The 16864-nt window shown below is 39.3% G+C and overlaps 1 protein-coding gene across 1 annotated transcript in view; it reads left to right on the forward strand.

Annotated features, from left to right (window-relative positions):
* CENPE (centromere protein E) overlaps nt 1-16864 on the forward strand; it is a 539120-nt gene that overhangs the window by 447683 nt on the left and 74573 nt on the right. Inside the window, exon 42 of the mRNA XM_033956806.1 lies at nt 15980-16201. Coding sequence (XP_033812697.1) covers nt 15980-16201 — 222 coding nt within the window. The remainder of the gene's footprint in view (nt 1-15979; nt 16202-16864) is intronic.

The following is a 16864-nucleotide window of genomic DNA, read 5'->3' on the forward strand; positions in this document are numbered from 1 at the left end:
ATAATGCTTGAGGGGTTAGGCCAAAGTCTGCCAGGAGGTTGTTGCTTCTCCAGCTTCTGACAGATGTAGGCCTCCCCCCTTCCTGGTGGCATGGGAGCATAGGGTAATTGCTGGCTTGTATTCTCCCTAATGCTGACTCTGTCAGGCATGGAATACCACAATTCTTGAATCCCAAATATTGGGGCTTAGATCATTTTTGTTATTGCCTTGTATATTGTGGTAATATGTAGAAATAAAACAAAAACATAAAGGAAAAAAATACAGAAACATCAAAGTTGAAAGCCTCCAAATTTAGACTCTTTGGATGTGGGAGGGGCCAGCATTGTAATAGACTGGCCACACAGACATCCCATTAGAGCAATGGGGCACCTTAGAGGGCACTGCTGTGAACATCACAAAGAGTGCCAGATATACTCACCATAACCCTCTTATAATTTATGGCAAGCCCTCCAATTTACCCCCAAAACCTACTATACACTTGCACTTATATGGCAGTATAGTAGGATTTCTCGGACAATGCCATAGTGGCGGCTTATGTCAATCGGCAGGAGGGCACAAGGAGTTAGGGAGGCGCAGCGTCTTTTCTTGTGGGCAGAGATACCTACTGGCACTGTAAGCAGTGCACATGGCAAGAGTGGACAACATTGAAGCGGATTTTCTCAGTCATCAGAGTGGTCCCTGACTCAGTGTTTGATTGCATAGTGGCTCAGTGGGGGCATCCCACATTCGATCTCATGGTGACTGCAGCCAACAAGAAAGCCAATTGGTTCTTAAGTAATTGTCATGAGGCCGGCATCAAAGGCCTGGATGCTCCGGGACCAACATGATTTGAATAATAAAATGACCAAACAACAAAAATTAGAAAAAATAATTTTATTTTCTATTTTGTGATTACAATGTCAGATTTGAAATGTGTATCCTGCCAGAGCTGGGAAGCATGAGCTAGGACCTAGCAGAGAGGAAAAGTCTTTGTTTTATTTACACCACAGCACCGGTGTGGGGTTGGAGAAGCTTCAATAATAAACTCACCAGGCCTTTTGGGAAAAAAAAACACCTGATTGGGCAGGAAAAGTAAATTGAATCGAAAAATCAATTCAATAGACCAAATTGAATCAAAACAATTTTCCTTGAATCGGGCAGCACTAGTTCCAACCATCAATCAGTTCACTCATAGCACATTCCATCATACGAACGAAGAAAAGATTGACTTTTTATATTTAGCTATATAATGGCTGTCTTTGATCCAATGAATGCAACCGCCATGTCAGTCTCTTATATACAGGGTTGACTGAAACCTTGGGACCAATGCTCTCTCTAAGGATTGGCTGGGTGCATGTAAATTTTCTCTCATGTGAGCAACGAATTCTTAAAAAAAAACAAAAAAACTCCAAGTTTTTTTTTTTTGTTTTTTTTTTTTAAGAACTCGTTGCTCACATGAGAGAAAATTTACATGCACCCAGCCAATCCATAGAGAGAGCATTGGTCCCAAGGTTTCAGTCAACCCTGTATATAAGAGACTGACATGGCGGTTGCATTCATTGGATCAAAGACAGCCATTATATAGCTAAATATAAATAGTCATAATCTTTTCTACGTTCGTATGATATGAATGAACCGGCTTTTGCCGTATCTTTAGATGCGGAAAAAGCATTTGATAGAGTGGAATGGAAGTTTATGTATCAGGCATTGGAGTGGTTTGGTATGGGTCCAGGATTTATTCAAATGATTCAAACTTTGTATAGCTCCCCTATGGCAAGATTCTATATTAATAATAATTTATCGGATCGTTTTCAATTGCATAGGGGAGTTAGACAGGGTTGTCCATTATCTCCTTTGCTTTTTGATATAGTTTTAGAACCCCTGTTGTTAGCTATTCAACAAACAAAGGAGATACAGGGTATTCCTCGTAATGACTGGGAATACAAGTTTTCTGTTTATGCAGATGATATTTTACTATATTTGAGAAATCCAAGTTCCTCCATTCCTTGTTTGTTAGAGTTGATAGAAATGTTTGGTAAATTTTCAGGTTACAAAATAAATTGGAATAAATCTGAAATTCTTCCACTCAATGTACATTGTTTAAAAAGTATGTTTGATTCATTTTCTTTTGTTTGGAAGGAGGATGGATTGAAATATTTAGGAATATGGATTAAAAATACAGTAGATGATACGGTAAAAGAAAATGAAAAACTTTTGTTAAAAAAGGTTACAGAATTATGTGAACATTGGAATCCATTACATTTATCTTGGTGGGGAGAGTCCAAACTGTTAAAATGATGATATTGCCTGTGGTTTGCTATCAAATGGGTATGATACCAGTATTCTTTCATGGGTCTTTCTATAAAAAATTGAACTCAATAATTATCAAATTTATTTGGCTTGGTAAAACTCCTAGAATTGCTTTAGTATCTTTGCAAAAGCCAATTAAGGAGGGTGGGGTAAATTTTCCAAATTTTTATAGGTACCATCAGGCCTATATTTTACGTCAGGGTATATATTGGGTCCTCCCGGAGCTCATTGAATATACTCCTGATTCGTTATATTTGGAATGGCGACTCATGTTTCCTTTACATCTTTCTCATGTTCTCAGTATCAAGATGCCCAGATTATACAAAGAAAATAGAATTTTAATGGATACATGGAAAACCTTAAGATATGTTAGTAACTTAACAGCTATTCCTATTAATAAATCAACTAATCAATCCATATGGCTAAACTCCAAGATTCAAATTGGCTGTTTCAAGATCGTCTGGAAACATTGGATAATTGCAGGAATTAGAAATTTAAATGATCTAATCTCTAATGGTAAACTGCTGGATTTTACACAATTGCATCATAAATTTAGGCTTCATAAATCACAATGTTTTTGCTGGTTGCAATTGAAGCAGGCCATTCAGGCGGGGTTCCCTGAATGGAAAAATCTTAATACTCAGTCCAGTTTGAAATTCTTATGTTTTCAGGCGGACTTTCTGGGTCACCAGGCCGCACAGTGGTATAAATCTATTAGTGATTTGGTTAAAAAGAACCTAAAAATGGTCTGAGGGATATTTGAAGCATTGAGATTAAGCATCAGATTTCAGCATCTCAATGGCCACAAATTTGGTCTTGGAGAACTAGATGTACAATGTCAGCGTCTATGAGACAAACTTGGGTTTTTTTTGTTACATAGAGCTTTTTGGACCTTAGTTAGATTACAAAAATTAAATAGTTCTTTGTCCAATAGGTGCTGGCATTGTAAATTGGAGGTAGGGACTTTGGATCATCTTTTATTCTGCTGTCCCCATATCTTAGCCTTTTGGAACTCAATCTGGGATCAAATAAATTGTTTATTGGAAAACCATGTAGCGTTATCTTATGATACTGTGATATTTGGAATGTCTATGAAAAAAAAGAGTCAGATATCATCGTGTAATAATAAACTTTTAATGATCATGACTGGAGTTGCCATCCAACATATTACTAATAATTGGAAAGATCATAGTAGGCTGAATTTTAATTTTTGGTGGAATTCATTATGTCACATATATAGAATGAAAAGATCAATAGCAATACAAAATGGAAATTATAATAATTTTATTAAATTTTGGGAGCCATTAACGTCTTTTTGTCATGATTAAATGCCATTTTTCTATTAGCTATACACCATATAGTATTGGGAAGGGGGAGGGATACAAATATAGGTTTCTTATTATGAATGAAGGGCTTTGAGGGAGGGTGGGGAGAGGGTTACATTTGTATGTTTAGATTATAATGATAAGATATGCAAGTGCTCTGATTAATTGTGTTTATTATGATTGTTGTACACTTGATGAAAGTTTTAAAAATGAATAAAGAATTTAAAAAAAAAATTGTGAGCAGCAAGTTCTAAAAATCAACAATTTTCCAGATTTGCAAGTATTTTTGTGAGTGATTATGTAAAATCTATGAGCAATACTCCTGAAACGTATGAGTGATTGCTCATGTACTCAACTTAGAGGGAGCATAGTTTGGGACTGTTTAAAACGGTCTCTTATAACCGGAAGTCCACTATAACCGAACTGAAATACATAGGAAGTCCTGTTCTCTTAGCTGGCACTAGAAATTTAGTCCACTATATCCAAATTTCCCTTATAACAAAGTTCTACTGTATTTACTTTTACATATTTATATTCCACACAATCTAAGCAATTCTAGATGTATTACAACTTCAAAACACAATGGATCAAGATTTTTAAAAAATACAAAAGTAAAACAATCTAAAATAACATTATCCCAGGATAAGCAGGCAGCATATTCTCACATGTGGGTGACGTCATCAATGGAGTCCGGATGCGGACAGCCTCGTAAGCAGACTTGCATGTAAAACTTTTAAAAAGTTTGCAACTGAATCACTGCGCATGCGCGAGTGCCTTCCCACCTGAAATAGGGCACGCGTTTTCTCAGTTTTCCGCAGAGCCGACAACCCACTCATTTCGATGCTCTGCGCTAGACTTAGTTCTACTCGTGACTTCTCTCACTATGGCTCGTGTATTTTTCTTTACAGGGTCGCTGTGTTTTTTTGCGTGTTTCATTTTTTAAAAAATTTTTTTATAAGTTTCCTTTTCTTCATGTACACAGCGTAGCCATCCTGCAGGCTTCGATTTAGCCGTGGCTGTTTTCCGTTCTATGTTACGACTGGTTACAGGCTTTAAGAAATGTAGCCGGTGCCAGCGTGGATCTCACTCACTGACCCACACAAGTGGTATGTATGGTGTTTAGGACCTGACCATTGTCCGTAGTCATGTTCCCACTGTACTACCCTTCAACCTCGAGCCCTGAAATGTTGTCGAATTCAGGTAGACAAGCTCTTTAGCGGCATGGATAAAGCCATGACCTCGATTCCAGGCTCGACCTCTACTTCAAACCCAGTGAAGTCTTCGGGCATATCGCTTTTTATCACGACCTCACCCTTAATGAAACCTTCCTAGTTTGCAAAATCCTCATCTTCGGGGAAATCACCTAAATCTTCTTCCTGCCTCCTTTAGGTAAGGTAGCTAAGCTACCTCTTTCAGATATGCCACCCTTGAAACCGGTGGTTTTTAAGCTGCCTAAGAAACATGTCTCCAAAACCAGACCTCTTTCTTCTTTGAGGTCGTCTTCCTCGGAGACTATAGCTGCACCAAATGTACCAGGTCCAGTGGTCTCAGTGCTGCTTTTGCAGAATATAATAGAGACTATTCTGCATCAGGAGTTTGGTAACATGCTTGCCAAATTCACTCCTGTCTCGACTCTGCTTCCTGCAGTCCAGCCTGAGTACTCAGCAGTGATACAAGGAGTCTAATCCTTGGCAGTACTTCAAGTTAAACCTAGTCACCCTATACAAGGAGTCAAGTCCTTAAGAGTGCCTCGAGAGGAGTCTATACACACTATGCAAGGAGTCGAGTCCTTGGCAGTGCCTCGAGCTCAACTTAGTCACTCTGTATAAGGAGTCGAGTCCTTAAGAGTGCCTCGAGAGGAGTCTGTACACACTATGCAAGGAGTCGAGTCCTTGGCAGTGCCTCGAGCTCAACCTAGTCACTCTGTACAAGGAGTCGAGTCCTTAAGAGTGCCTCGAGAGGAGTCTGCACACACCATACAAGGAGTCGAGTCCTTGGCAGTGCCTCGAGATACCTCATTACAAGAAATGGAGTCCTTTTTAGCATCTCATCCTTGAACTCCGTCTACCAGTCCTTCCTCTTTACATAAGGCGCTGCCCTTTTTAAGGCATAGGACAAGGACTCCTCAACATTCATCTTCCAGACTGGATCTGACTCGATCACGGGAGTAGAGGAATTCATCGAGACCTAGCCAGGTCCTTTACGAAGATATTAAATAGGATCGGACCCAAGATAGAGTGCCGCAGGGCTCGGTCTTGGGTCCGATCCTATTTAATATCTTTGTAAGGGACCTGGCTCAGGGGCTTCGAGGTAAAATTACATTATTCGCCGATGACGCCAAACTATGCAACATAGTAGGCAAAAGCACAGTGCCCGACTGTATGACGCAGGACCTTCTCTTACTGGAACAATGGTCCAAAAAGTGTAAGGTCATGCCAAAAAGTGTAAGGTCATGCACCTTGGCAGCAGAAATCCTTGCAGAACTTACACCCTAAATGGTGAGACCTTAGCAAGAACCACAGCAGAACGAGACTTGGGAGTAATCATTAGTGAAGACATGAAGACTGCCAATCAAGTGGAGAAAGCTTCATCCAAGGCGAGACAAATGATGGGTTGTATCTAAAGAAGTTTTGTCAGCCAGAAGCTATAATGCCGTTGTACAGATCCATGGTGAGACCTCATCTGGAATATTGTGTACAATTCTGGAGGCCACATTATCAAAAAGATGTACTGAGAGTTGAGTTGGTTCAGCGAATGGCCACTAGGATGGTCTCAGGACTCAATGATCTCCCATATGAGGAACAGCTGGGTAAATTGCAGCTATACTCACTCGAGGAATGCAGAGAGAGGGGAGACATGAGTAGACGTTCAAATATGTCACGTGCCGTATTGAGGTAGAAGAAAATATCTTCTCAAAGGACCTACGGCAACAAGAGAGCATCCATTGAAAATCAAGGGTGGGAGATTTCATAGCGACACCAGGAAGTATTTCTTCACCGAAAGAGTCATTGATCATTGGAATGATCTTCCACTGCAGGTAGTTGAGGCCAGCAGTGTGCTAGATTTTAAGAAAAAATGGGATAAGCATGTGGGATCACTTCAAGGAAGAAATTAGGGGGGTAGGTCATTAGAGTGGGCAGACTTGTTGGGCCGTGGCCCTTTTCTGCCGTCATTTTCTATGTTTCTATGAGACAGGTCTCGTTTATTCAGGCATTGAGACCTCATACTCCTTTGTCTGTTGCAGAGCATTACCACTCTCGTCAGTCGTTCTTCTCCTATGAGGTTCTCCTTGCATTTCAAAAGTGGGTCATCTTTGCCTCTAGACTCGGATATCAGGTATCAATACTCCAGACAGACTTCACCTTCAGTTCTCTGCTATAAGAGGGACCTCGAGGGGTTCTCGATTACCTTCTCAATGAGGTCATCCTTTAGACCGGTATCCTTTACCAAGTTTCTCTCTAAAATGAGTAAAGATCTTAACATATCTTTAGAATCTGACTCAAAATAGTATCTGGAAGAGTTGGGAATGTCTAATCCTCCTAGAGAATCTCTCAAATTACCCATCAATGGCATTCTTTCTCAAACTTTCAAGAGAAATCTTGACACCATATTCCGTTCCTGCTGTGCCAGCAAAGTTGGAATCTCGATATCGAATGCTTCACTGTAAGGGATTTGACAAGTCTCTCAATTATCTCACCAGTCTCTTCTTGTGGAATTTTCTTTAAAAAGAACCAATCCTGCCAAGGTTTATGTCACCGTCCCGCCTGGAAGAGAGGAAGTTTGGACAAGTTTGGTTGTCGCTTGTATCAAAACTCACTCATGGCGACCTGAGTTTTGAACTACAACTTTGTTTTCACATCTTATCTCAAGCATTTGGTTAACACCATGCCTGATTTCTTCAAATATCTTCCTCAACATAGACCTCCAGAATTTCAACAACTTCACAATATTCTGGGGCAACTTCGCATGCATCTAGTTTAATCTTCATATGACGCGTTTGAACTGTCCTCTAGAGTCACTGCTTTTTCGGTGGCCATGTGTCGTCTTGCCTGGCTTTGTACCGTGGACATGGACCTGAATCTCCAAGATCGCCTGGCTAACATCCCATGCCAGGGCGATGACTTGTTTGATGACTCTATTGAGGCGGCTACCAAGCATTTATCTGAACATGAGAAGTCCTTTGCTTCCATCCTACCAGAGGCAATTTCCTCAGAAGGTGACTCCTTGTTCAAGGCCGCCTCCTAAGAAACAACAGCAGCAGCAACAACATTGGCAAAAAACTCAGACTCCTGCTGCACCCAAGACCTCCCATCCTTTTTGACCATCTAGCATAACCTCAATAGTTCTACCTCTGTCCTCTCCTCTTCCCATAGGGGCTATCTCCATCTCTATTACCATCGATAGGAACTCATTACATCCGACCTCTGGGTCCTCTCTATCATCAGGGAAGGTTACTCTCTTTATTTCATCCAGGTCCCTCCAGATCATCCTCCAAGAGAGTATCCTTCCAAGACTGCCCTTCTGGAAGCTCAAGCTCTGCTCCGTCTCCTTGCCATCAAGAAAGTTCCTCTGAAACAGCAGAGCAGGAGGTTTTACTCCCATAACTTTCTAGTTCTGAAAAATACGGGCGATCTGCGACCTATATTGGATCTCAGAGCACTCAACAAATTTCTTGTCAGAGAAAAATTTCAGATGCTGTCTCTAGCATCCTTGCATCCCCTCCTAGATCAGAAGTTTCAAGTTTTATTTCACATTTGATGAATCGCCTATTTCGAAATTCTAGGCGATGTACATAATAATATAATATAGAAACTTTAACCTAATTACAATAAAATCAATTATGACTCACATGAAAAATAGGGAAGGAGGGTAAAGTTACAATGGGGAAGAAGAAAAAAAAAACAAAAAACCAGGAAAGAACGAAAGGTAGGGTAAAATTTTAAAACTTTTCTTGCATAAAAATTGATTAAAGGCGTCCTTAAGTTAAGTTATAAATCGAAGGCGTCCCTAAATAAATAAGATTTTAAAAGCTTTTTAAATATTAGGATATCACTTTCTATTCTGATGTAATGGGGAAGGGAATTCCACCATTGTGGACCTGCAACAGTAAACATCTCAGCTCTTCTTGTTCCAATGATTTTTAACGATGGCACAGTTAATAAATTTTGATTAGATGAGCGCAAAGATCTTTGGGGTTTGTATGGGATAAGTGATTTTAAAATAAATTGTGGTTCGCTGTATGTGAGGGACTTAAAAATTAGGAACATCAGTTTGTAGAGGATCCTATGGTTAACTGGTAACCAATGCGCGTCAATTAATAATGGGGAAACGTGATCGAATTTTTTTGCATTATAGATTAACTTTATGGCCGTGTTCTGGATGATTTGCAGTCTTCTTTTTTCTTTTTGGCTGATATTTAAAAAAAGGGCATTACAGTAGTCGATTTTAGTTATGATGAATGAATGGATTAAAATCTTTAAAGAGGAAGGATAGAGAAATTTGGAGATTGATCTTATCTGTCGAAGTTTATAGAAACAATGTTTAACGATAGAAGAAATGTGTTCATGATAGGATAAGTTATTATCGAAAAGCACTCCAAGAATTTTAACTGTAGGTTCCGTACTGATGGGTATATTATTAATAAGAAAAGGTTTTATAAGTGAAATGTCTTTTTTCCATTTAAATAGAATGGATTTTGTTTTGTTAATATTCAGAGCTAGTTTGTTTGAGTTCAACCAGTTATGTATTAATTCTAATTTTTGATTAATTGAAAAGATGTCAGTGTCGCATTCGGGATCTACAGGGTGGATCAATTGGATATCATCCGCGTATGAAAAAGGGATGACACCTGTTGCCTGACAAATTTCTAGTAGAGGTGATAAAAAAATGTTGAATAGTAGGGGAGACAGAATGGATCCTTGAGGGATTCCAAAGGTTGAGGTAAAAATAGAAGATTCTTCATTGTTAAATCTAACGGATGAAGTTCGGTTGTTGAAATAGGATTTAAACCAATTTAAGACATTCCCGGTTATACCTTTTTCTTCAAGTCGATGTAGAAGTAGTTCGTGGTCAATTGTATCAAAGGCGGCCGAGATATCTAAGGAAAATAAGATGACAGATCTGTGGTGGTCTAAATAGTATTGAATATTGGATGTTAAACCTATCAGGGAATATTCTGTGTTATGAAACTTTCTAAATCCAGTTTGATGTGGATGTAACGCGTTTGTTTTTTCAAAGAAGTCCGAAAGCTTTTTGAATACTAGTTTTTCTGTAAGTTTGGCAAGAAATGGTATGTTAGATATCGGACGGTAATTAGATAACTCATTGATGTTGATTTTATAATTTTTAACAATAGGAGTAATAGATGTATACTTCCATTGAGATGGAACTGTAGACGTGATTAAACTGTTTTGGATAATAGATAGTATAAAAGGACCGAAATGTGAGTAGAATTTTTTCAAAAAAAATGGTGGAATTAATTCTAATCGAGAACTTTTTAGATTCATTTGGGGAAATGGTTTAATTGATCAGAATTAATAGTATTTGTGGACGTGTTTTGGATGAATGCATTGCGTATATTGTTTATCTTGTAAGTGAAAGCGTCGGCTAATTCTTGGGCTTTTAGAGAAGATTTGTGCAAAGAAGTTTTTATTTTATTTGTGGGGTCCATCGATTTTAAAATATTGTAAAGTATGGAATAATTTTTTGCTTTTTCTATTTTTTTGGAGAAGTAAGATTTTTTTGTTAAATTAATTTTGGTTTTATATAGGGAAACAGTTTCCCTATATTTTTGTAGGTTATCGAGAGTTTTGTTGGATCGCCATTTTCTTTCGAGTGAACGTAGTTGTTGTTTAATCAGTTGTAATTCTTTATTATACCAAGGATTAATGAACTTGCGAATAGAAATGGTTTTTGTAGTTAATGGGGCTATTATATCTAGAAGAGAGGTCAATGATGTGTTCCAAGCTGATAATTGATTTGATATTGTATCAAGAGTAGGAGGTTAGGATGTTTGGATCAAGAAAAGAGGTTAAATCTTTGTCCTCCAGATTATTAAATTCTCTGTAAGTAATTGTTTTGGTATTGAGTGGTAAATGTATTTGCATGTTTTTTGACAGATTTAAGTTAAAGGTTATAAAGTAATGATCAGACCAAGGTGTAGGAGAAACCAACAGATCAGTAAGGTTAGGTATTTGTATACTTGGTATAAAGACCATGTCTAAAGTATGGTTGGCTGTGTGTGTAGGAACTGTTATTTGTGGTTGTAAATTCAAGGGAGTAAGAATATTCAAAAGATCTATTGTGTATGGATTGGTAGGTTCATCAAAGTGAATATTAAAATCGCCAAGAATAAAAGGAATATTCGAGGTCGATGAGAAATCGAATAATGTGTCCTGAAGCAGAGAAAATTTATTTGGATTTAAAGGTGGAGGAGCATATAATAAGAGAAAATCAATTTGGTTATTGAAGTTACATTTTAAATGAAGATACTCAATTGAAGCTAATTTTGGGGATTGGTCTAGTAAACTTAAGAAATTATTTTTAAAAATTACGGCTAATCCGCCTCCCTTACGGTTGTGACGATGATTAAATATAAAATTAAAGTTGGGAGGACAACAGTATGATAGGTACGCTTCCTCTCCATCCGCTAGCCATGTTTCTATTATGAATAAGGCGTGCAATTTTTTGTTTTCGATTTCGTCTTTTATTAAATGATATTTGTTTTTAATAGATCTAACATTAATAAGGCCAAATCTAAATCTATTAGCGGCGGGAGTTCCTGTACAGTTGGATATAGGTGCGGTGGGTATGTTTATAAGAGAAGAGTAAAGAGAATTAGATGATTTCTGTTTAGAGGGACGATGGCCCCAAGAAGATGGGATATTGTGTATGGCTGTTATATTAGACATTGATGATTTTGATTGTATAGGTAGTATTATTTGGTTGAGGGGAAAAAGTTCTAACGATAGAAAATATATGTAACCAATAAGTAAAAGCGTTCTTAGTGTGGTGATAGAATGGGTAGTGTATTTAGAATGAGATTTTGTAGCGCCCTTTGGCTGCGCACGAAGGAGCGCACTAAGGAGCTGACCTTATGGGGGAGGAGTCCGGCTCGCCGCCGCTGCGCAGCGGCAGAGGAAGCTAAAGGCTGAAAGCTGAGTAAAGATTAAACCATAAAAACAGTTAAAACAAGGTAAAACTTAAGCAGATAAAATAAAGCATAAAATTATAGTGAAGCAAGGCAACGGAGGTCTAGAGTGCCCAGGAAGTAGTGCAGGAGTGCTGTATTTGGCGTGCGCCGCAGAAGGGTTGTTAAAATAGAGCATGAAGCATCAGCTGACCTTATGGGGGAGGAGTCCGGCTCGCCGCCGCACAGCGGCGGCAGAGGAAGCTGAAGGCTGAAAGTTTCAAGTTTATTGAAAATTTCTTATACCGCCCAATCAGCCTTCTAGGCGGTGTACAAATTCATAAAAACAGAAGACAAACTTTAACTAAAATACAAGTTTGAGCTGATAATACATCCCCAAACTATAACTCTAAAAACTTTTTTTAAACTATTAAAGACAAACAAGAACAAAAGGTAAAAGGCAAGAACTACAATTATGCAAAGTAAAAGAGAACAATTAAGGAAAAAACAATAGGGAGGGATGCTGTTAAACTCAATAGTATTTTCGCTCAATTGCCCTTAAAAGGACAGTTAGGTTTTGAAGGCATCAAGGAAAAGAAATGTCTTTAGCTTCGTCTTAAAGTTATTAAGATTTGATTCTTCGTGTAAATAATTTGGAATACTGTTCCAAAGAGAGGGGGCAGTGACAGAGAAGATAATTGACCTCATTGTATATATAAACTTCAGTGACTGTATAGAGAAAAGGTTATTAGCTGTTGATCTTAGGGACTTAGAAGGATTATAAGGGGTAAGAAGATTATTTATAAATTCAGGTTGATTGTTTTATCTAGTCTTAAAAGTTAACAGTAGAATTTTGTAAGTGATTCTGTGTTCCACTGGCAACCAGTGGACTTCTTGCAACAGGGGGGTGACATGGTTGGATTTCTTTGCATTGAATATGATCTTTACAGCGGTGTTTTGTATTATCTGAAGTCTTCGTATTTCTTTTTTGGTTATACCTTTATAGAGGGCATTACAATAGTCAATGCACAAAATCACGAGAGAACAATTGGTTATGCTCTCTGGATCTCAGAGGCTTATACTCATATTCCCATTCATCCAGCCTCTCCCAAGTTCCTCAGATTTCGGGTGGGGAATCTGCATTTTCAATACAGAGTGCTACCCTTCGGCCTAGTGGCATCTCAGAGTCTTCACCAAGAGCCTAGTAGTGGTAGCAGCAGCTCTGTGAAACCATTGTCTTCAGGTTTTTCCATACCTGGACGACTGGCTCATCAAGTATTCAACATCTCAGGGGGTTATTGTAGCGACCCAACGGACTACTTGGTTCCTCCAAAGCTTGGGGTTTGAAATCAACTTCCCAAAATCCCAATTATAGCCCTCCAGACTCTACAGTTCATCGGAGCTGTACTGGATACTGTGCAACTCGGAGCATTCCTTCCTCAGCAGCGTCAGGATGCTCTCATTCAACTTTGTCACAAAGTGTCATCCCTCACTTTACTTTCAGCAAGACACATGATGGTTCTCCTAGATCATATGGCCTCTACAGTTCACAAACCTCCTTTTGCCAGACTTCACCTACGAATTTCTCAGTGTACCCTGGCATCTTAGTGGAAGCAGGCTTTGGACCCACTCTTTCAGCACATTACAAAGCGTTTCAGCATCTTCTTCACGATCAAGTAGTCCCCATTCGGACAGACAATCAAGTCGCCATGTACTACATAAGCAAGCAGGGAGGAACGGGATCTCTCCTCTGCCAGGAAGCTCAAAAGGTGTGGAATTGGGCAATCCTTCACAACACCTTTATAAAAAACGGTCTATATTCAAGGAGAGGAAAAACTGACGGACAAATTGAGTCGTCTTCTGCAACCTCACGCATGGACACACAGTTCCTCGTCTCTCCATCACATTTTTCTCAGTGGAGAACTCTTCATATAGATCTATTTGCATCTTCCCACAACAAACTGCCTCAATTCTGCTCCAGGATATACTCTCCTCATTGCTCGAGGCAGATGCTTTTCTTCTGGAATTGACAAATCGGTTTCAATATGCATTTCCTCTCATTCTCAAGACACTTGTCAAACTCAAACACGAACATGCCACCATGATTCTGATAGCTCCTTGGTGGCCCAGACAACCGTGGTTCTCCCTTCTGCTTCAACTCAGCAGCAGGGAGCCACTACTTCTACCAGTGTTTCCCTCTCTGCTTACACAAAGTCAGGGGTCTCTATTTCATCCCAACCTGCAGTTTCTACATCTGACAGCTTGGTACCTCTCAACCTAACTGCCACTCTACAGTTTTCTCAATCTGTCAAAGACATTTTAGAGGCTTCCAGGAAGCTTACCACTAGACAATGTTTCAACCAGAAATGGACTAGATTTTCTGCTTGGTGCACTATTCATCACAAGGAACCTCTATCTACTTCTTTGTCTTCAGTTTTGGATTACCTGTTGCATTTATCTCAATCAGGCCTCAAATCCACATCCATTAGAGTCCATCTCAGTGCAATTGCTGCTTTTCATCAGCCTATCGAAGGGAAACCCCTTTCTGCTCATCCTGTGGTTTCCAGATTTATGAAAGGATTTTTCAATGTCAAGCCACCTCTCAAACCGCCTCCAGTGGTTTGGGATCTCAATGTTGTTATTGCTCAATTGATGAAGCCTCCATTTGAACCAATGGCTTCAGCTCATCTCAAATATCTCACTTGGAAAGTGGTTTTTCTCATTGCTCTCATGTCTGCTTGCAGTGTCAGTGAGCTACAAGCTTTAGTAGCGGACCCACCTTTCACAGTATTCCATCATGACAAGGTGGTCCTCTGTACTCATCCTAAATTCTTTACCTAAAGTGGTTTCAGAATTTCATTTCAACCAATCCATTGAACTTCCAGTGTTTTTTTTCCCAAAGCTTCATTCTCATCCTGGAGAAACAGTTCTTCATACTCTGGACTGTAAACATGCTTTGGCTTTCTACTTGCAACATACTAAGTCACACAGATCTGCTCCTCAACGTTTTGTCTCTTTTGGTCCAGACAAGTTGGGACAAGCAGTTTCCAAGCATACCATCGCCAACTGGATGGCTGCATCTCTTTCTCCTATGCTCAGGCTGGATTGCATCTACAGGGTCGAGTCACAGCCCATAAAGTCAGAGCCATGGCGGGCGGCATCAGTAGCTTTCCTTAGATCCACTCCTATTGAGGAAATCTGCAAAGCTGCCACTTGGTCCTCGGTTCATACATTCACCTCTCATTATTGACTAGATTCTTTTCCCAGATGGGATGGCCATTTTGGCCAGGCAGTTTTACAAAATTTATTCTTCTAAATTGTCAACACCCACCATCCCTTTTTGGTTAGCTTGGAGGTCACCCACATGTGAGAATATGCTGCCTTCTTGGCCTGAGATAAACCACAGTTACTTACCATAACAGATGTTATCCAGGGACAGCAGGCAGATATTCTCACAACCCACCTCCTCTGGTTAGCTTCTTAGCTAGCTATCTGAACTGAGGAGACGCGCGGCCTATGTCGGGCGGGAAGGCACTCGCGCAGTGCGGCAGTCGCAAACTTTCTTAAAGTTTTACAAGGAAGTCTGCTTGCGAGGCTGTCCGCATCCAGGCTCTGTGGATGACGTCACCCACATGTGAGAATATCTGCCTGCTGTCCCTGGATAACACCTGTTACGGTAAGTAACTGTGCTTTATCTCCCCTTTCTTCACTCTCCCACCATACATCCTCTCCTACCTTCCCTCCTTCCTCATTATTGTCTTTCTCTTCATGCCCCCTATCTAGATCTTTCTGTGTCCCCATTATAGATCTCCCTATCCCCACCTTTTACCAAGCAATATTAGGTTCGTAAATGCACTAAATGGCCTCCCTTTGGACGTGCTATGTCAGGGCTAGAAAATGTGCATGGATGCTGACATAATGCTGTGCTAAATGGTTAACGCGTCCATAATGCAGGAGTCTTTAGTGCCTCCTAAATATTAGACACAGTAAGTGCTCCTATGTTAATTTATTTTTAACTTCTACCCACAAATGCTAACATTAGCTCATGGTCATAAGTGAAACACATAGAAAAAAGCCCTTTTTGATGGCCATGCTATAAATAGACTTAGCATACTGGAAAGACCTAAGTAAGTATGCACTAAGCCTTATTTAACAGGAAGTAATATTTTTATATAATTTGTCAAAACTGCCTTTTATTCTAATTGATTGATCAGTCTTTATTCTTGTCCTTTTACAGTTTATTTATGAAACTGTTGCACTGAGAGAAAGTCACTACAATATAGTAAAAGATTATGAAAAAGACTTGGCTGATGTGAAGAAAACACAAGATGAACTGGTACTTCAGATTGAGAATAAAAAGAATCATAGTACCCTGTGGTCTGAAGCAACTTCTCAATTCAGAAATTATGAATTAAAATCGTTAAAAGAATTTCTTCAAAAGAAAGAGGAGTTCATAAAAGTAAGTCTTGGAAAGCTGATTTCAAGTGGGTTTCAGGTGAGATCTCAGACTTTAAGATGCATGAAATACTCGAAAAGAATTTCAGCAAACCTCCAAATCAGATCACTTCAAAGTGTGGTCTTTACAAAAATGCATCTGATTTTTGAAAGATTCTTCGAATTGTAGTTTTCACTGGCTGATTTTGATTTATCTATTTGATTTTTGCCTTCTTAGGAGTCTTATTACTTATAACACTACATATTGAAACAATTGAAGTGGTTCACAATAAAACATGCAACATCTAACATAATCAGTTTCAGACCTTATCCTCAACCCAGTAAAATTATTGCCCCCTCCCCCCTGCCAGTATTAAATCCCAAAATCCAGAAATGCCTCTTGCCTCACTTGCTCTTCCTCTCTCAGGAAAATCTAGGTCTTAAACTTCCTGTGGAACATCATATAATTTGACTTGCATCTAAAATCCTTAGCCCTAGGACAGAACAGTATGTTTAAAAAGTTTAACTGACAGCAAACAGTGCTCCCTGGCAATACTGCAGAACCCTTCCTGGTGCATATCAAATCAATTTACCTGATAGATAACTTGACCCAACCCCTCTCTTGGCCCCAAAGTGATGCACATACTGTAACTCATTAAAACATATGCATTGCTGAATTGGCAGCCAA

The sequence above is a fragment of the Geotrypetes seraphini genome, chromosome 1, assembly GCF_902459505.1.
Source record: "Geotrypetes seraphini chromosome 1, aGeoSer1.1, whole genome shotgun sequence".
NCBI lineage: Eukaryota > Metazoa > Chordata > Amphibia > Gymnophiona > Dermophiidae > Geotrypetes > Geotrypetes seraphini.